We start from the raw sequence: 20,791 nt of genomic DNA on the forward strand, positions 1-20,791 counted from the left end.
TTTTTACCGTGTGAGTGCAAGAGAGAGAGAGAGAGAGAGAGAGAGAGAGACAGTATTGGGACATGGTCAAGCTCAAGCATCCTGGAAGTTTGCAAGGGCCGGGTTTGGACACAACAAAAGGTCAGGTGAAGTTTTGTTGCACCTCAAAGAAGAGGTGAATAAATTTTCTTCTAGAGTATTGGGACATGGTCGATTTTCCTTGGATGACCACTTGGTGGTATTCATCATAATACTCTTCTAGAGTTCCTCAAATCAAAGACTGGCCACATAAAAACCAAGTTAAATCCTAAAGCTGCTCCCAAATACATAACATCCCATTTGTATACATTATCTGGTCGAGATAGATATGACCCCAAAAAAAGCCAGAACTGAAAACCACAAAATCATTAGTAGAAACAGCCATGTCAATGTTTAATTTCTTCTGCAGGTATGCTAATCTTGTTGGGATGAGATAACTAAACTGCCTCCATGATCCTACTAATCTCCTCCACCGAAAGAATCCACTACATGTTGAACCTGGGACAAGTGCTTATTCCCTCTAAGGTGAGAAACCATATGAACCTCACCAGGGCACTTAACATTACAGATAACGCACCATAATTTAAACTTATTCACCCCATACCCAGTAGTGTTCTTTACTTCTTTCTGTTTGCATTGCTCACTAGTCCGGTTCACTTGTATCATGTCCTCTTGTTTCTTACTTTTATTTTGGTTTATCCAATCACCAGAAATGGGCTTTGGGGGCTCCTGATTGACTGTTGAAGACAAGCAGCCCTTGTGCTTGCTTGATTGCTTTCAGCTCTGGACACTGGGATTTGTGTTTCCGCCCATAAAAATGACTTCAATTTTTCTTCACATGTGGTCGTCACCTGACAAACAGCACACATCCACTCTTTCTGAACATTCTCCGAAGCGGGTCTCTCCTGGACTTTGATCTCTCCACCACCAGCTGCAACAACAGGTCCACAACTTCGTTCTCTCCAACAGCTTCTATCATGGTCTTTTCTTCAATTTTAATAGATGCAACTGTTTTCTTCTCAGTTTGAAAAAGTTTGGCTATTCGACACACATAACCTGCAGTGAGTAGTTAGCAGGCATATCTTAGGATTCTATATTTTTAGAGAGAAAACAATACATGTCATCAATACATATTTTAAGAAAAACGTATCTTACGATACACGATTCAATTTACAAAACACAATTTCTTTAGCAAATTTGAAAAAAGTAATTGGACTTAATTTCTAGTAAATTAATATGTTGTTATAAATTTTCATTAACAAATTATTATTATTATTTTTAGATGAGAATGGTAGCTTTTCTTTTATTTTCTCTACTTTTTAAAAGAAAAAAATCTATTTGTTTAATATTTAAGTATCATATGCAGTTGATTTATACCTACTTACACCACTAAAAGTTTAAAGTTTTCTCCTGTTGACAACCTATTTGAAAAGTATAAAGTTGAAAATTAAATATTAAAAGCTAAATGGTGAATTAAGATAGTATTTTATACATATTTTAACTTCACTCTGCATTTCAAATGCATTTTATACATATTTTAACTTCACTCTGCATTTCAAATGCATTTTATGTTTCAAGCAACCTTACTTTTGCAATTTTAAGAATTATTCATCGTTAGTGTTTTGTTCTCTCAAGCTATTACTTTTCTATAAATTCATTTATTTTTCTACCTATTTTTAAAGATATTAAAAAATCTAACGACAATATGATAAGATACAATGCACAATTCAGAAAAACAGAAAAAATGATATACGATTCGTATCTCAATTTGACAACTATGAATACAACATAAGAAACCTTAGGAATATAGTGGGAGTTAATATAGCACAACTAAACCAGCAAAAAACAACTGTAGAGGTGAATGAATGGAAAATTGCAGCCCTCGAGGAGCCAAAATATAATGAAAAATACGATAGGAGACATTACCTGTTCTGTTGCAGCTGCAGGATTTTTCTCATTTAGTTCTCCTGCTTTGGCATTCTCCTTAGCAACATTAGGCTCTTTGAATTTGGACTGAAAAGGGAAATAACAGATGATTCATAGGTGGTTTTGTCTTTCAAGTAAAAACATAAATATGATAGAAAATAACATAGGAAACCTTACCCATTGTGTTGACGCTGCAGGAATTTTCTCCTTTGGTTCCACTATTTTGGCATCCTCCTCGGCAACATTAGGCTCTTTGAATTTGGACTAACAAGAAAGATGGTTCGTAGAGGATATACTTATCAATGATAAACCCAATCATGGTTTAACATTTGTTACATGACTTCAGTATTTGTATCAGGTGTGGCTATGTCTAGGCATCAAATTTCCCTAAACCCTTAATCCTTTGATATTGGGATACGCAGTACAAGTACATGAATATCCAAAACATTCAAATATATTGTATATTGTCTAAAACAACAATGAATCTTTCCTCTCTCCAAATTCTAACCCCAATGGAGGATTGTGTCTGTCCTTTCAATCTAAGGGAGACCAACACTAACACTCACTGGAATCTCACAACAGAAGCTGATTAAACTCGTGGATTTTAGAAGCATCATAAGAAACTTTACCTGAATTGCTGCAGCCATTTCTTTTGCCTCGACAATTTCTTTTGTCTCAACCTTTTCTTTTGCTACTGTATTTGTTGCTACTCGTGGATTTGGCATTGTATGATTGGACTGACGCGAAGGCAAAAGGGTAATCAACAGCATATATATATAGAGTGAGAGAGAGAGAATATACTTTGTCATGCATATTCCGTGTGTACCCAAATTGAAAAGATCTGAGTTTTTGACAATTATGTATGCATGCGTATCAGCATTTGCACGTAATGATCCTATCATATGACATTATAAACATGAACTTTGCTGACTCAAAGCCTAATGAAACAGTAGACTCTGTTAACAAATATTTAGCTTTCTATGAAAATTATCCAATTATTCAAACACTCTTCATTAGACATCTTATCTATTGTTGACAGGCTCACTGAGTATGGCATACCTTTCTGTCAATGAGTTTCTCCAAAGCTTCAGATTCATTCTCTTTAACATACATCTCTGCCATGGCTAGAAAGTTTTCTGCATTGAAAGGTATGTCCTCCTTGTGCTTGACAAACTATTTGATAACTCCTTGTGGATTCGCAGATAAACACGGACGAATAAGACGAATAAGACACTCATAAACATAGCAAGCACCATTAAAATGGGGTAGGCCTAACCAACAAATGGCCATTAGCTTCATGTAAGGCCAGAATGGAAGCCTGACATGCACAAAGGAAATTAGAAAGCACCGCTAAACAAATCAAACAATTTAGAAGAAGGAAAAAATATATATAACAACGCTACATCTTGGGGAAGTCTGGTAAAAATTCTATGCTCTGTTCACTGGACCATTACAAGTTTAGTACAATCCCTACATAACCATAAAACACAAAAAATAAAAAAATATAAACTACCTCCATAATCCTATTAATGCCCTCCACCTAAAGAATCCAACATCTTTTGAACCTGGGACAAGTGCCTCTTCCCTTTAAGATGAGAGGCCACATCAACCTCACTGAGGCACTTGACATTACAGATGATGCACCATAATTGAGAATTATTATTCACCCCATAACCAGTAGTGTTGTTTACTTCTTTCTGTTTGTATTGCTCACTAGTTTGGTTCACTTGCACCTTGTCCTCTTTTTTCTTACTTTTATTCTGGTTATTGGGCTTTTTTGGCTGCTCCTGATTGGCTGTCGAAGATGAGCAGCCCTTGTCTTTGTTTGATTGCTTGCTTGCTTGCAGCTCTGCGCACGTAGCCCTGTGTTTTCTCCCATAAAGATGAGACATCAAGCTTGCCTCACACGTGGTTGTCACCTGACATATGGCACAGGTCCACTCTTTCTGAACGTTCTCCAAAGCAGGTTTCTCCACATCTTTGTTCTCCCCACCACCAGATGTTGCAGCAGGTACCTCCACAACTATGTTCTCTCTTACGGCTGCTGTCACTGTCTTTCCTTTAATTTCAATAGATGCAACTGTTTTCTTCTCAGTTTGAGCAAGATTTGGATCTTCTACACACTTATCCTGCTCTTTAGTTTCCCTAGCTGCAACAGTTTTCTTCTCAGGTTGAGCAAGATTTAGCTCTTCTACACACTTAACCTGCAATAAGTAGTTAGCAGAAGTTGATTACCATGTATGCTTGCTGATCTTGCTTTCCTTATAGTTATGACATTGTTGCCAAATCGCAAATGGGGTATGAGTATCAAGGCCGGGTATGTGTCCGAATGTCTAATCTTCTAATCCTTAGTCTTAGATTTTTGAGATGTGTATCCAAAAGATGAATATGAGTATGCTGATTGTGTCCTAAAATTTTAAATACATTGTATATAGTATAATATCCTGACTAAAGATGATATTATTTAAAATGTTAATTTAACTTAAATGGGATTTGGGGTAGGAGGAAGAAGGATTTCTATCCTCCTACAAATGAAAAAGACTATAAAATTTTCTTTACTATCAAATGTTAGCTGCTTTTTCCTCGGACATTGGTAAAGAAGTAATGATATACAAACAGAAAATTCATATAGAATTTTCTTACAAAATAATGTGGCTCAATGTGGACCTTGAACTTTAAAACAAAATACCCATAAAAAACTTTTATTTACAAAAATGACATTGCCACATCATTCTTATGATTTTCCTTGTTAAAAATTAGACAATTAAAGTCATAACCAATTTGGACATGGAGGTTGAAGTTATATCCCATATGGGTACACTTGGGGAATAGAAGAGTGAAGAGTTCATATAACATTGTTTATAACTAATTTCAAATGGGGTAAGAAACTAAGGGTGTGTTTGGTTTGGTTTTGAGAGATAAATTTTCAAAAAAATATCTTAGGGAAAGAATTTAGAAATTTTTTTGGTTTGTTTGGTTGTATATTTTGGAAAGAGTTTTGGAATGTGGGAGTTTAAGATGATTTAATATTTTGTTGTAGTTGAGTAGATGTATGTGAAAAAAAAAAGTAATTGACAAGAAGAGAGGAGAGAAAACGTGATTGATTGATGTATAGGAGATAGAAAGTGATTTTAGAAAAAAAAAAATTCAAAATCACTAAACCAAACAAAATTTTAGAAAATTTTCTCCAAAATTTGTTTCTCAAAAGCAAACCAAACAAGGCCTAAGGCTCCATTTGTTTTGATGTAAAATGTTTTTATCAAAAATATTTTACTCATTTTCCGTTGTTTGGTTGAACAAAAAGCAAGTAAAACATTTTTTAATGAAAATATCTTTGCATCATTTTTCCAAAAATAACTTACCTTTAAAAATTCCGTAAGTCAATTTTTACAAAGTTGACTCTCAATCACTACCTTTTCAACACAATTAGCCTTTTTCAAATAAATATCTTAGCTCACTACAAAGTCATAAATGACACTTTATTAAATCAAAATTTCTCTTTTCAAGCAATAAAATGTTTTTGTTTCAAGTGTCAACCAAACGCTTGAAAAAAAAAAATAATAATTTATGTGTAAAATCAATTTACAAGAAAAATATTTTTTTTTGTGTAAAATATTTTACATCGAAACAAATGAAGCCTAAAAAGATAAAAGACCTTCTAGTGAGAGCTCATTAGTATATTATATAGTGTTGCCCACAAAAATTAAAATCACTCCCACATGGATTTTCCGGATACCAAATTTTAACCCACTAAATGAGTTTGCCTGTGTCCTCTATGTAAGTAGAATTTGATGCATAAAAACAAGGGTAAATTACACGAGGTTTGGATAAAATACAGCAAGTTCCACAATTTTGGCATAATTATATTGAGTTTCCTTAAGATTTTAATTCACACAACACTCAACCCCATTTTCATTAATATTTCGTTAATCATAGGGATGAAAAAATGTTATCTTTGTACACTGAAATGTGAATTTTTTTCCTTGTTTATCTTTGCCTCTTCACATCATCTATATTAGTTTTTTTGGTCCATTTAGTCTTAATAAAAGGGAGACCAGTGTAATTATGCCAAAACTGCGGGGCTTGTTGTATTTTCTCCAAACCTCAAGGAGGTCAGTATAATTTACCCTAAAAATGACAACGAATTTTTTCTCTTTCCAAATTCTAATCCCAATGGAGGAGTGGGTCTCCCCCCTCAATCTAAGCAAGACTAACTGATGAAGATCATCGAAAGAAGAAAAAGAGCAAATATGAAATTTCACATGAAACACATTTAGGGCATCAATTATTTTGAGTCTTCATGTTATTAGAGTAGGTTTTAGCAATTAAGGATACAATGGTATGTAAGACATGGGTTGTAGAGATCGCCCATGGATTTTGTTTTGAGTCAAGTTATTAAATGGGTTATTATATTTGAGTTTTATCATGTGTAAAATAATCTTAGTGGTCAAATGTCCAAGTTTCTAATTTTGATATTGAAGTAGAATTAGAAGTCATTAAAGTTTCTTATTATAATTGAAGTAAAATTGAAAGTCATAGTTGGTCTAGAATATTAGTTGCTAAATATTTTCTGTCTGTGTGATTGGCCTATCCCTTGTGAGGGCGAAGCACCTCTCTCTCTCTCTCTCTCTCTCTCCCTCTCTCTCTCTTCTTCTATATAGTAAGGTTACTATTCACATCACTGTTCAGGTGCTTAGAACAACCACCCAACAGCCCATAAACACTTGTGTTTTCATTCCCAAAACCCTAATCCTTTTACAAACCCTTAAACTCTTATTCTTTCAAAAACTTTTGCAGCCACAAACTCCCACCAAATCCAACCCTATAAGTCTATTGTTGCTGCTGCCAGTACACTTAATCCAGGCTCACTACTTGTAGGAAACTAATCCATACTCATCCTACATCACTAACAGTAGCAACCCACTGAAATTTCACAACAGAAACAGACAAAACTCATGGATTTTAGGAGCAGCATTAAGAAACTTTACCTGGATTTCTTTTCCCTCTACTGCAAACTCGGCATTGTGTTTTCTCCCTTGAAGATGAGACTGAAAATTTTTCTCACACATGGTTGTCACCTGACATGCGGCATAGGTCCACTCTCTCTGAACATTCTCCAGGGCAGGTATCTCTGTGACTTTGTTCTCTCCACCACCAGCTGCCGCTGCAGGTACCTCCATGACTTTGTTCTGTCTTACGTCTTGAGTCACCGTCTTTTCTATGATTCCGCTAGCTGCAAATGTTTTCTTTTCAGTTTGATTAAGATTTGGCTCTACACAGTTAACCTGCAATAAGTAATTAAAGGAGGTTGATTACCAAGTATTCTTGCTGATCTTGCTTTCCTTAAAACGTCATCGTTTCATGCATTATGCAAACAAAACCAAAAAACAGAACTAAATCGCAGTGAACAATAGCAAATTGAAAATCGAATCATATGATTCACTCTTCAACAACACAATTTGAATCATTTTGGTTGAAACTTGTATCGAATCATATGAATCAAATCGTGAATCACAGGATTCTAACAACCATGATGAATACAACATAAGAAACCTTAGAAAGGTAGTGGAAGTTAACACAGTACAAACTAAACCAGCAAAAAGCAACTGTAAATGGGTTGAACATACGAATGAAAAATTGAATGGAAATTTGCAGCACTTGAGGAACCAAAATATAATGAAAAATACGATAGGAGACGTTACCTGTTCCATTGCAGCTCCGGGATTTTTCTCGTTTAGTTCCCCTGCTTTGATATTCTTGTTGGCAACATTAGGGTCTTTGAATTTGGACTAGAATAGAAAAAAAAGATCGTTCATCAGTGGTTCTCTTTAAATAAAAATACAAAATAAGATAGAAAATAACAAAGGAAATCTTACCCATTGTGTTGAATCTGATGGAATTTTCTCCTTCGATTCCACTACTTTAGCATCCTCCTTGGCAACATTAGCCTCTTTGAATGTCTAACAAAAAAGATGGTTCATAGATAATTTAGACATTGAGGTCGAACTTATATCCCATATAGGTACACTTGGGGAATAGAAGAGTGAAGAGTTCATGGAACATTGCTTATAACCAAATTCCAATGACGGCAAGACATTAAAAACATAGAAAAAACTTCCTAGTGTGAGCTTGTTAAGCTTCGTTTGGGAAGCAGAAGTTGGAGCTTTTTTGACTATTTTAGCCACAAAAAACAAAATAGACTTTTTAGCCAAATAAGACAAAACATCACATCCAACCCATAATTCATTACATTCTTTCTCTTACAAAAAAGCTAAAAAAGCAAAAAAAAACCTAAAGCCTTCCCAAACCAGGCTTTTTAGCCCCAAGCTAAAATAGCCAAAAAAACCAAAAAGCCGACCCACTTCCCAAATGAACCCTAAGTGCCGCCCACAAGGATTATATTCACTCCCACATGCATTTCCACTTAAGAAAGGATGAGATAAGACAACACTTCAAATGTAGATGTAACAGTGAATGTTCCCAATTTCCAAATTTTAACCCACCGAAGTAGTTTGCGTGTGTCCGCTATCTAAGTAGAATTTGATGCATAAAAACAAGGGTAAATTACATGAGGTTTGGATAAAATAAAGCAAGTCCCACAGTTTTGGTATACGTTTCCTTAAGGTTTTAATTCACACAACCCTTAACCCCATTTTCATTAATATTTTGTTAGTTATATGGATGAAAAAATATAGTCATCTTTTTACAATGAAATGTGTATTTTTCCTTGTTTATCTTTGTCTTTTCGCACCATTTGTATTAGTTTTGGTCCATTTAGTCTTAATCAAAGGGAGGCCAGTGTCATTATGCCAAAACTGTGGGGCTTGTTGTATTTTCTCCAAACCTTAGGGGAGGTCAGTGTAGTTTTCCCTAAAAATGACAATGAATTGTTCCTCTTTCCAAATTCTAACCCCAATGGAGGAGTGGGTCTCTCCCCTCAATCTAAGCAAGACTAACAGTAGCAACCCATTGAAATTTCACAACAGAAACAGATAAAAATCATGGATTTTAGGAGCAGCATTAAGAAACTTTACCTGCATTTCTTTTTCCTCTGCTGCAAGCTTCGCCTTGTGTTTTCTTCCTTGAAGATGAGACTGAAAGTTTTTCAAACACATGGTTGTCAAGTGACATGCAGCACAGGTCCACTCTCTCTGAACATACTCTGAAGCAGGTATCTCCGTGACTTTGTTCTCTCCACCACCAGCTGCCACTGCAGGTACCTCCAAGACTTTGTTCTCTCTTACATCTTGTGTCACCGTCTTTTCTATGATTTCTCTAGCTGCAACTGTTTTCTTTTCAGTTTGAATAAGATTTGGCTCTACACAGTTAACCTGCAATAAGTAATTAGAGGAGGTTGATTACCAAGTATTCCGGCTGATCTTGCTTTCCTTAAAACGTCATCGTTTCATGCAGTATGCAAACAAAACCAAAAAACAGAACTGAATCACAGTGAACCGTAGCGAATTGTAGTCAATTAAAAATTGAATTGTATGATTCACTCTTCAACACCACAATTCAAATCATTTTGGTTGAAACTTGTATCGAATCATATGAATCGAATCGTGAATCACATGATTCTAACAACCATGATGAATACAAAATAAGTAACCTTAGAAAGGTAGTGGAAGTTAATATAGTACAAATAAACCAGAAAAAAAGCAACAGTAGAGGTGGGAAAGTGGAATGGGTTGAACATATGAATGAAAAATTGCAGCACTTGAGGAACCAAAATATATATAATGAAAAATATGATAGGAGACGTTACCTGTTCTATTGCAGCTGCAGGATTTTTCTCGCTTAGTTCCCCTGCTTTGGTATTCTTGTTGGCGACATTAGGGTCTTTGAATTTGGACTAGAATAGAAAAAAAGATTGCTCATCAGTGGTTCTCTTTAAATAAAAATACAAAATATGATAGAAAATAACATAGGAAATCTTACCCATTGCGTTGAATCTGATGGAATTTTCTCCTTTGATTCCACTACTTTAGCATCCCCCTTGGCAATATTGGCCTCTTTGATTGTCTAACAAAAAAGATGGTTCATAGATAATTTAGACATTGAGGTCGAACTTATATCCCATATAGGTACACTTGGGGAATAGAAGAGTGAAGAGTTCATGGAACATTGTTTATAACCAATTTCAAATGAGGGAAAGATATTAAAAAGATAAAAAAAAAAAAAAAAAACTTCTAGTGTGAGCTCGTTAGTCTATTAAATAGTGCTGCCCACAAGGATTATATTCACTCCCACATGGATTTCCACTTAAGAAAGGATAAGATGAGACAACACTTCAAATGTACATGTAACACTGAATGTTCCCGGTTTCCAAATTTTAACCCACCGAAGGAGTTTGCTTGTGTCCTCTATCTAAGTAGAATTTGATGCATAAAAACAAGGGTAAATTACATGAGGTTTGGATAAAATAAAGCAAGTCCCACTGTTTTGGCATACGTTTCCTTCAGGTTTTAATTTACACAACACTTAACCCCATTTTCATTAATATTTCGTTAGTCATATGGATGAAAAAATGTAGTCATTCTTTTACATTGAAATGTGTATTTTTCCTTGTTCATCTTTGTCTTTTCACACCACGTGTATTAGTTTTGGTCCATTTAGTCTTAATCAAAGGGAGGCCAGTGTAATTATGCCAAAACTGTGGAGCTTGTTGTATTTTCTCCAAACCTCAGGGGAGGTCAGTGTAATTTTCCCTAAAAATGACAATGAATTTTTCCTCTTTCCAAATTCTAACCCCCACGGAGGAGTGGATCTCTCCCCTCAATCTAAGCAAGACTAACAGTAGCAACCCACTGAAATTTCACAACAGAAACAGATAAAACTCATGGATTTTAGGAGCAGCATTAACAAACTTTACCTGGATTTCTTTTTCCTCTGCTGCAAACTTCGCCTTGTGTTTTCTCCCTTGAAGATGAGACTGAAAGTTTTTCTCACACATGGTTGTCACTTGACATGCAGCACAGGTCCACTCTCTCTGAACATCCTCTGAAGCAGGTATCTCCATGAATTTGTTCTCTCCACCACCAGCTGCCGCTGCAGGTACCTCCACGACTTTGTTCTCTCTTACGTCTTGTGTCACCGTCTTTTCTATGATTTCACTAGCTGCAACTGTTTTCTTTTCAGTTTGAATAAGATTTGGCTCTACACAGTTAACCTGCAATAAGTAATTAGAGGAGGTTGATTACCAAGTATTCCTGCTGATCTTGCTTCCTTAAAACGTCATCGTTTCATGCATTATGCAAACAAAACCAAAAAACAGAACTGATTCGCAGTGAACCGTAGCGAATTGTAGTGAATCGAAAATTGAATCGTATGATTCACTCTTCAACACCACAATTCAAATCATTTTGGTTGAAACTTGTATCGAATCATATGAATCGAATCATGAATCACATGATTCTAACAACCATGATGAATACAAAATAAGAAACCTTAGAAAGGTAGTGGAAGTTAATATAGTACAAATAAACCAGCAAAAAAGCAACTGTAGAGGTGGGAAAGTGAAATGGGTTGAACATATGAATGAAAAATTGTAGCACTTGAGAAAAATATGACAGGAGACGTTACCTGTTCTGTTGCAGCTGCGGGATTTTTCTCGCTTAGTTCCCCTGCTATGTTATTCTTGTTGGCAACATTAGAGTCTTTGAATTTGGACTGGAATAGAAAAAAAAGATTGCTCATCAGTGGTTCTCTTTAAATAAAAATACAAAATATGATAGAAAATAACATAGGAAATCTTGCCCATTGTGTTGAATCTGACGGAATTTTCTCCTTTGATTCCACTGCTTTAGCATCCTCCTTGGCAACATTAGCCTCTTTGATTGTCTAACAAAAAAGATGGTTCATAGATAATTTAGACATTGAGGTCGAACTTATATCCCATATAGGAACACTTGGGGAATAGAAGAGTGAAGAGTACATGGAATATTGTTTATAACCAATTTCAAATTAGGGTAAGACATTAAAAAGATAAATAAAATAAAATAAAAAACTTCTAGTGCGAGCTCGTTAGTCTATTATATAGTGCTGCCCACAAGGATTATATTCACTCCCACATGGATTTCCACTTAAGAAAGGATGAGATGAGACAACACTTCAAATGTAGATGTAATAGTGAATGTTCCCGGTTTCCAAATTTTAACCCACCAAAGGAGTTTGCCTGTGTCCTCTATCTAAGTAGAATTTGATGCATAAAAACAAGGGTAAATTACATGAGGTTTGGATAAAATAAAGCAAGTCCCACAGTTTTGGCATACGTTTTTTTTAAGGTTTTAATTCACACTACTCCATTTTCATTAATATTTCGTTAGTCATATGGATGAAAAAATGAAGTCATCTTTTTACACTGAAATGTGTATTTTTCCTTGTTTATCTTTGTCTTTTCATACCATCTGTATTAGTTTTGGTCCATTCAGTCTTAATCAAAGCGAGGCCAGAGTAATTATGCCAAACCAAAACTATGGGGCTTCTTGTATTTTCTCCAAACCTCAAGGAGGTCAGTGTAATTTTCCTTAAAAATGTCAATGAATGTTTCCTCTTTCCAAATTCTAACCCCAATGGAGGACTGGGTCTCTCCCCTCAATCTAAGCAAGACTAACAGTAGCAACCCACTGAAATTTCTCAACAGAAACAGATAAAACTCATGGATTTTAGGAGCAGCATTAACAAACTTTACCTGGATTTCTTTTTCCTCTGCTGCAAACTTCGCCTTGTGTTTTCTCCCATGAAGATGAGACTGAAAGTTTTTCTCGCACATGGTTGTCACATGACACGCAGCACAGGTCCACTCTCTCTGAACATTCTCTGAAGCAGGTACCTCCGTGACTTTGTTCTCTCCACCACCAGCTGCCGCTGCAGGTACCTCCACAACTTTGTTCTCTCTTACATCTTGTGTCACCGTCTTTTCTATGATTTCGCTAGCTGCAACTGTTTTCTTTTCAGTTTGAATAAGATTTGGCTCTACACAGTTAACCTGCAATAAGTATTTAGAAGAGGTTGATTACCAAGTATTCCTGCTGATCTTGCTTTCCTTAAAACATCATTGTTTCATGCATTATGCAAACAAAACCAAAAAACAGATCTGAATCGCAGTGAACCGTAGCGAATCGTAGTGAATCGAAAATTGAATCATATGATTCGCTCTTCAACACCACATTCAAATCATTTTCGTTGAAACTTGTATCGAATCATATGAATCGAATCATGAATCACATGATTCTAACAACCATGATGAATACAAAATAAGAAACCTTAGAAAGATAGTGGAAGTAAATATAGTACAAATAAACCAGCAAAAAAGCAACTGTAGAGGTGGGAAAGTGAAATGGGTTGAACATATGAATGAAAAATTGCAGCACTTATATATAATGAAAAATATGACAGGAGACGTTACCTGTTCTATTGCAGCTGTGGGTTTTTTCTCGTTTAGTTCCCCTGCTTTGGTATTCTTGTTGGCAACATTAGGATCTTTGAATTTGGACTAGAACAGAAAAAAAGATTGTTCATCAGTGGTTCTCTTTAAATAAAAATACAAAATATGACAGAAAATAACATAGGAAATCTTACCTGTTGTGTTGAATCTGACGGAATTTTCTCCTTTGATTCCATTGCTTTAGCATCCTCCTTGGCAACATTAGCCTCTTTGAATGTCTAACAAAAAAGATGGTTCATAGATAATTTAGACATTGCGGTCAAACTTATATCCCACATAGGTATACTTGGGGAATAGAAGAGTGAAGAGTTCACGGAACATTGTTTATAAAGAATTTCAAATGAGGGTAAGACATTAAAAAGATAAAAAAACTTTTAGTGCGAGCTCGTTAGTCTATTATATAGTGCTGCCCACAAGGATTATATTCACTCCCACATGGATTTCCACTTAAGAAAGGATGAGATGAGACAACACTTCAAATGTAAATGTAACACTGAATGTTTCCGGTTTCCAAATTTTAACCCACTGAAGGAGTTTGCCTGTGTCCTCTATCTAAGTAGAATTTGATTCATAAAAACAAGGGTAAATTACATGAGGTTTGGATAAAATAAAGCAAGTCCCACAGTTTTGGCAAACGTTTCCTTAAGGTTTTAATTCACACAACCCTTAACCCCATTTTCATTAATATTTTGTTAGTTATATGGATGAAAAAATATAGTCATCTTTTTACACTGAAATGTGTATTTTTCCTTGTTTATCTTTGTCTTTTCACACCATTTGTATTAGTTTTGGTCCATTTAGTCTTAATCAAAGGGAGGCCAAGGTAATTATGCCAAAATTGTGGGGCTTGTTGTATTTTCTCCAAACCTTAGGGGAGGTCAGTGTAGTTTTCCCTAAGAATGACAATGAATTTTTCCTCTTTCCAAATTCTAACCCTAATGGAGTAGTGGGTCTCTCCCCTCAATCTAAGCAAGACTAACAGTAGCAACCCATTGAAATTTCACAGAAACAGATAAAAATCATGAATTTTAGGAGCAGCATTAAGAAACTTTACCTGGATTTCTTTTTCCTCTGCTGCAAGCTTCGCCTTGTGTTTTCTCCCTTGAAGATGAGACTGAAAGTTTTTCTCGCACATGGTTGTCAAGTGACATGCGGTCCACTCTCTCTGAACATACTCTGAAGAAGGTATCTCTGTGACTTTGTTCTCTCCACCACCACCTGCCACTGCAGGTACCTCCACGACTTTGCTCTCTCTTACGTCTTGAGTCACCGTCTTTTCTATGATTTCGCTTGCTGCAACTGTTTTCTTTTCCGTTTGAATAAGATTTGGCTCTACACAGTTAACCTGCAATAAGTAATTACCAGAGGCTGATTACCAAGTATTCCTGCTGATCTTGCTTTCCTTAAAACGACATCGTTTCATGCATTATGCCAAACAAAACCAAAAAACAGAACTGAATCGCAGCGAACCATAGCGAATCAAAAATTTATTTGTATGCTTCACTCTTCAACAACAATATTTGAACCATTGGCTGAAACTCATATTGAATCATATAAATCGAATCATGTATCACACAATTCTAACAACCACGATGAATACATTAGAAAGATAGTGCACGTTAATATTGTAGTACAACTAAACCAGCAAAAAAGCAACTGTAAGAGAAATGGGTTGAACATATGAACGAAAAGTGAATGAAAAATTGCAGCACATGAGGTACCGAAATATAACAAAAAATACGCTAGGAGGCATTACCTGTTCTGTTGCAGCTGTGGGATTTTTCTCGTTTAGTTCCCCTGCTTTGGCATTCTCGTTAGCAACATAAGGCTCTTCGAATTTGGACTGGAAAAGAAAAAAAGATGGTTCATAAGTGGTTGTCTTTACATAAAAATATAAAATATGATAGAAAATAACATAGGAAACTTTACCCAGTGTGTTGAATCTGACAGAATTTTCTCCTTTGGATCCACTGCTTTAGCATCCTCCTTGGCAACATTAGGCTCTTCGAATGTCTAACACAAAAGATGGTTCGTAGAGGATTACTATGTTAACAAAAAAAGTTAATACCCTATTGAATTACATATTGGCACGTATGTTCCGAAACATGGTACACTTCCTTCCAAAACGGTAAATTTAGTGATCCAAAGCGATTCCAAAAGTTTTTTTCAATATATGTCCTAAAATGTTACCTTAGGAGGAAAAAAATCAAATATAATGAAGTAAAATCTAAGGTGAGTTAAGTTTTGACAAGACAAAAACATCAAAAAATAGGTCATAATGCTCATAGAAAATATTACATTTTATTAGATGTCTAATAGTTGAAAAACAATTACTCTAGAAGTACTTTAAATTCTTAAGTATAATATATACAACCCCAATCATACCACATTCCCGTTCCAATTCCATGTACCGGAACGATCCACGTTCTAGGTAAGATTACATAAAATCGTGTTTCAACACTTCAACCATTGTTGCACAAACAAATCCTTTGTTAAATTCAATGAGTACATGGATATGCCCTAAACATTAAAATATATTGTATATTGTATTATATCCTGGCATAAGATATTTTGGAGTGTACTGCAATTGAAATTTAGGGAAGGGAGAAGGGTTTCTATCTCCTATTAATAAGAGGCTAGGAATTTTAGTTACTATAAATTGTGAGCTTCTTTTACTTCAAACATCGTTAAAATTAGATAATTCAAGCACATAGTTTGAATATGGGGATGGGACATGTATCCCATACCCTCCCCTTGTCATATCCAATAGATAGAGGTACACTACATGGGAATAGAACAGTCCACACAACATTGGATATTACCCCTAGTAGCGACCCACTGAAATTTAACAACAGAAACATATAAAATTCATAGTTTTTAAGAGCAGCATAAGAAACTTTACCTGGATTGCTGTGGCCGTTTCTTTTTCCTCTGTATTCGTTACTGCCTTCACATCTTCCTCGTCAATGTTAGGTGTCGTATGCCTTGATCTATCAATGAGTTTCTCCAACTCTTCTGATCCGTTCTCTTTAACGTACCTCTCTGCCACAGCTAGAAAGCTTTCTGCATTGAGAGGTAGGTCATCCTTGTGTTTAACGAAGCGTTTGATAACTCCTTGTAGATTCACAGATAAGCATGAATGAATCAGGCACTCGTAAACATAACAAGCACCCTTAAAATTGGGAATCCCCAACCAACAAATGGCCATTAGCTTCATGTAAGGCCAGAATGGAAGCCTGACATATGCACAAATAAGGAAATTAGAAAGCACAATCTACCCTCTTAATGATGAAATCTGGTTACATAAATCGAACAATTCTAGAAAAAAGATGAAAAATCCAGATAAACTTATTTCCATTTAAAAGCACACAACAACAGATAAACAAATATAGGCCAAGGATTCCAGAGGTGGAAAACTTGAACTATAGGAATCTTGAGACATGATCGTGCGGCTAGAAGTGCATTGAGGACAGGGGACACCAAGGCTGGAATTTAAGTTGAAAATCTCAAACCATAATGCTTGGGACCCCCATTGGGGGAGACCTCTAGGACCCCCAGTGGGCGGTGATTGGCCGGAATTTTTTTTTTTTCCCTCTCCAATCACTAAACCCCACGTGTGTGTGTGTAGGGGTAGTGGGGGTGGGGGATAGTGGGGTCTGTATCTTGGTTGAATCTCAAAATACAAAAATCTTGAGGAATGATTGGAAGTGTATTGGGGACTAGGGACATCAAGCCAAGGATTTAGGAATAGAGATCTTGTGCCCTATAAGGGCGGACTACTAGATGTTCTCCTATATATGACTCTTTTCACCCTAGCAATTCTTCATTTGTATGGAAGTACATTATAATTTTCGTTTAATGCTTGAATCAATGTAGGAGGTGAAGAAAACTTTGAAATTCACAAATCTCATTTTTCAAACAAATAAGAAAAGAAAAATGAGGTATGTAAATAGTGGTATAATTAATTACCATTCAATGAGTTTCACAAAAGCAAGCTCGAATAGAGAAATCAAAGAGAAAACAATCCAATATGCCACCAAATTTCGCATGTCCGAGTTGGAATTACTCTCGATTGCCTGAACTGAGGCATATCTGTCAAACAGATCAACAAATATAACAAAGTAAAATCTATTAAAACAAGGATTATAACAGGTGAGGAAAAAAAAAAAAAAAATCTCACTGTCATGTTTGGATAACTTAAAAAATTTTACTCCTTTTTAGTTTAATGGACAACATCGATATTTTGAAAATTTTATAACCAGTCAGTTTATTTCTCACCAAATCTCATTATTTTTATAAAAAAACATTAAAAAATAAATAAATAAATTATGCGATATGCCCAATTATGACTTTTGTGATTTTGATTATGACTCATTTATTGTGATTATTATTTTAGTTATTTGTTATGGTGCTTGGTTATGCCCATTTGTTTTTTTTTTTTTTTATAATTACTGACGCTAAAAATTTTAGTTATGGCATTTGTAGAACCCCTGAATTTTATATACTAAATTTCTGAGTCGCAATAGCATAAGAAGTTAACAACTTTACTCTTTGGTCATCAAAAACTAGAGAGAGAGAGCTTACAGAGGACAGACCAGAGCAAAAAGAGGCCTGCAAGTAAAATACAAGAATACGTAAGATTATATATATATATGTATCTACATGCATATGTACGTACGTACATATATATATATATATATATACACATACACATACACATGTATATACAAATAAGGTTGGAACAAAACATAGAGATAAATCTGAAAATCAACTTAACAAAGATCGGCTAGTATATCTAACGTGAAAGTTGGACATTCGAAGAGAAAATCAAAAACAGAGGAGTAAAGATAAAAAGTAACTAAATAATGCAAAAAATTTCTTTCACTTTCTTGGTGTTGCCAGAGAAAACAAATGATTCATACCAAGCAAGGAAATCGAAGAAGCACTTCAAACCCAACTTGAGAAAACTCACAAAACCCATCTAGAATTGGATCACTTTCCAACCAAACTTTCTCTTCTCAGAATTTCTTGGGTTTGTAATAATGTGATGAGATGAGATGAGATGTGATGAGATTAAACAAATCAAGACTTTATACATGTAAGAAAGAGGGAAATGCGAATATGATCCTAGTCGTGTAGTACTTACTTTTAATTACGAAAGTGCCCAGCTGTTGGAGGCTTTCCCAAATTAAGCTAAAATAGTAACTTATTTTTCAAACTAGTCTTAATTTGGACGGAATTCTCAAATTAGGCTAAAGCGCTACTACAAATCACGTTTTTCACTGTTTTAAGGCCCCTCCAGCGAAAAATTTGTGAAATATTAAAAGTATGGTTACAAACCACGCTTTTAATTAAGAAAGTGTGTTTTGTAATCACGCTTTTAAAGAAATTTCATTTATACATAAAACGTGGTTAGAAAGCACGCTTTTAAGCAAAATTTGTTTTCTTCAGAAAACGTGGTTCCAAACCACGTTTTTAATGTGCTTATAATTAAATTTTATTTTTCTGAAGAAAACGTGATTCACAATTACGCTTTCACTGTTCACTTCAGAACGCGTGAATTACAAACACGCTTTCACTATTCACTACAAAAAGCGTGGATTACAACCACGCTTTTAACATTGTACAATCCGTTTGTATTTTTCAACATAAAATTGCCACAAAATATTTTTCATGTAATTTTTTTTTTCTGTTGTATTTTTTTTTCTGTTGTCTTTGTTCTGGTGTAATTCAGAAAACGGGTTTGTTAAAATCGTTTTCTAATACGGCTTTCCTAAAAGTGTTTTAATGTAATTTTTTTTTTCTGTTGTCTTTGTTCTGGTGATAATATAATTCAGAAAACGGGTTTACTAAAACTGTTTTCTAATACGGCTTTCCTAAAGCCGTTTTCATGTAAATTTTTTTTTTTTTTTGGTGATAATGTAATTCAAAAAAAAATTTTGGCTTTACTAATGCCGTTCTCATGTTAATTTATTTTTTGTTTCTTTTGTCTTTGTTTTGGGTTAAAATGTGTAATTCAGAAATTTTTTTTAGCTTTACTAAAGCCGTTTTCATGTAAATTTTTTTTGTTTTTTCTTTTGTCTTTGTTTTGGGTTAGAAGGTGATAATGTAATTTAGAAATGTTTTTTGGCTTTATTAAAGCCGTTTTCAGGTAAAAAAAAAAAAAATCTTTTGTCTTTGTTTTGGGTTAGAATGTATAATTCAGAAGAAAAAAAATTTGGCTTTACTAAAATCGTTTTCATTTATTTATTTTTTTCTTTCATCTTTGTTTTGGGTTAGAAGGTGATAATGTAATTCAGAAATTTTTTTTGGCTTTACTAAATCTATTTTCATTTAATTGTTTTTTTCTTTTGTCTTTGTTTTGGGTTAGTAGGTAATAATGTAATTCAGAAAACCGGTTTAGTAAAACCGTTTTCTAGTCATTTTCATTAATTTTTTTTTTCTTTCGTCTTTGTTTTGGGTTAGAAGGTAATATACATGCTCTACAGTCCGAAGCACACCCACACACTCTGCACTTCGACGAACAACGACGAAGGGTGAGACGCAAAGAGCACCGCGGAGAAGGCCAAGAAGACGAAGGCCACCGCGAGAGCTACAGCAAGAAGGAAGAAGAGAAATACCTTAAATTTTGGTGATGTATTTTTTACATACGAATAGTACTTTTTCCGTTTTCTGCTATGTAATGTAACTTGTATGTAATTTGGTGTCTGATTACGAACAGGAACTTATGTAATGTAAATATTGGATTGGAGTTGATGTTATTGTGATTCAATTGGTTTCGCTTATTTCATAAGACTGATGTTGTGTAATGAATAAATGAATAGAAAGGTTATTTGTTTTATTCAATTGGTAGTGTATTTTTTGTAAGAATGAGAACGTTATTTGTTATATTCAATGAATAATGGTTACATTTTTGGATTGTCACGATTGAGAAGATGAACAAGTTAAGAGAATGTGTATTTCCCTTAAAATAAATTTTGTCAACATTTTTGTAATAAAACTTAATACATAATATACGAAGTCACTAATTTACTAAATACTCATACGGGCATGAAAACAACATAACTGAAGTTGCAAATGTAACAGTTTTCAGTTACATAGGTAGTACAGACATAAGTCTCCTACAAAAATACATTCTGCACACCATGAACTGAACACACAATACATACATCGTGGACACCCTGAACTGAACACACAATACATAAACATAACAGTTAGATAGACAAATATTAGGCAGACAATCTGACAAACTCATAACGGAAACACTTAGTCTAACACACACATTACATATTAATGCATGACCTAATATTGCCGAAGTATAGACATAAACACCTAATTCGCGCTTAAATCGGCAATCTCAGAGTCTAAATAATCCGAAAGCTCAGGGTCAAAGACAAGTTC

The 20,791-nt window shown here is 34.8% G+C and overlaps 1 protein-coding gene and 1 long non-coding RNA gene across 18 annotated transcripts; one reads left to right on the top strand and one right to left on the bottom strand.

Annotated features, from left to right (window-relative positions):
• Positions 1-279: 279 nt before the first annotated feature.
• LOC114282626 (uncharacterized) lies at positions 280-18,628 on the bottom strand. Of its 15 annotated transcripts, XR_014350677.1 has the most exons (25): positions 18,313-18,547; positions 17,975-18,001; positions 17,360-17,482; positions 16,293-16,626; positions 15,320-15,403; positions 15,147-15,233; positions 14,445-14,735; positions 13,525-13,608; positions 13,352-13,438; positions 12,635-12,931; positions 11,701-11,784; positions 11,527-11,613; positions 10,817-11,113; positions 9,883-9,966; positions 9,710-9,796; positions 8,979-9,275; positions 7,954-7,971; positions 7,821-7,895; positions 7,647-7,733; positions 6,933-7,229; positions 3,458-4,148; positions 3,004-3,262; positions 2,574-2,681; positions 2,122-2,208; positions 1,938-2,031 (listed from the first exon to the last, which is right to left on the bottom strand). XR_014350677.1 is itself a non-coding variant. In XM_082905956.1 (24 exons), exons 1-24 carry the CDS (start codon positions 18,369-18,371, stop codon positions 1,849-1,851), a joined length of 3,378 nt encoding a protein of 1,125 aa, XP_082762082.1. In that variant the 5' UTR covers positions 18,372-18,628; the 3' UTR covers positions 280-1,848. The 15 variants fall into 15 exon arrangements, 8 of the variants coding, with proteins under 8 accessions (XP_082762082.1, XP_082762058.1, XP_082762051.1 ...); XR_014350730.1 differs by lacking the exon at positions 3,458-4,148 and having other exon boundaries at positions 280-2,031; positions 18,313-18,619; XM_082905956.1 differs by lacking the exon at positions 3,458-4,148 and having other exon boundaries at positions 280-2,031; positions 3,004-3,117; positions 18,313-18,628.
• LOC114282629 (uncharacterized) lies at positions 6,995-20,239 on the top strand. Of its 3 annotated transcripts, none has more exons than XR_014350742.1 (5): positions 6,995-7,114; positions 9,070-9,160; positions 10,918-10,998; positions 12,587-12,816; positions 19,859-20,239. It is a non-coding gene; the product is annotated as an uncharacterized LOC114282629 (long non-coding RNA). The 3 variants fall into 3 exon arrangements; XR_014350745.1 differs by having other exon boundaries at positions 12,736-12,816; positions 19,856-20,239; XR_014350744.1 differs by having other exon boundaries at positions 12,736-12,816.
• The last annotated feature ends 552 nt before the right edge of the window (positions 20,240-20,791 follow it).

This window comes from Camellia sinensis, chromosome 2 (genome assembly GCF_055761805.1).
Source record: "Camellia sinensis isolate YWXY chromosome 2, ASM5576180v1, whole genome shotgun sequence".
In the NCBI taxonomy this organism is placed as follows: Eukaryota; Viridiplantae; Streptophyta; class Magnoliopsida; order Ericales; family Theaceae; genus Camellia; species Camellia sinensis.

What these genes read in the sequence shown, in the direction of transcription:
- LOC114282626 (XM_082905932.1), bottom strand. Translation starts at nt 18,371, where the DNA reads ATGGGTTTTGTGAGTTTTCTCAAGTTGGGTTTGAAGTGCTTCTTCGAT. An exon ending in TGTCAGATTCAACACACTGG is followed by an intron (nt 15,234 to 15,319) that starts GTAAAGTTTCCT and finishes TTTCTTTTCCAG; the next exon opens with TCCAAATTCGAAGAGCCTTA. An exon ending in CCACAGCTGCAATAGAACAG is followed by an intron (nt 12,932 to 13,351) that starts GTAACGTCTCCT and finishes TACTTATTGCAG; the next exon opens with GTTAACTGTGTAGAGCCAAA.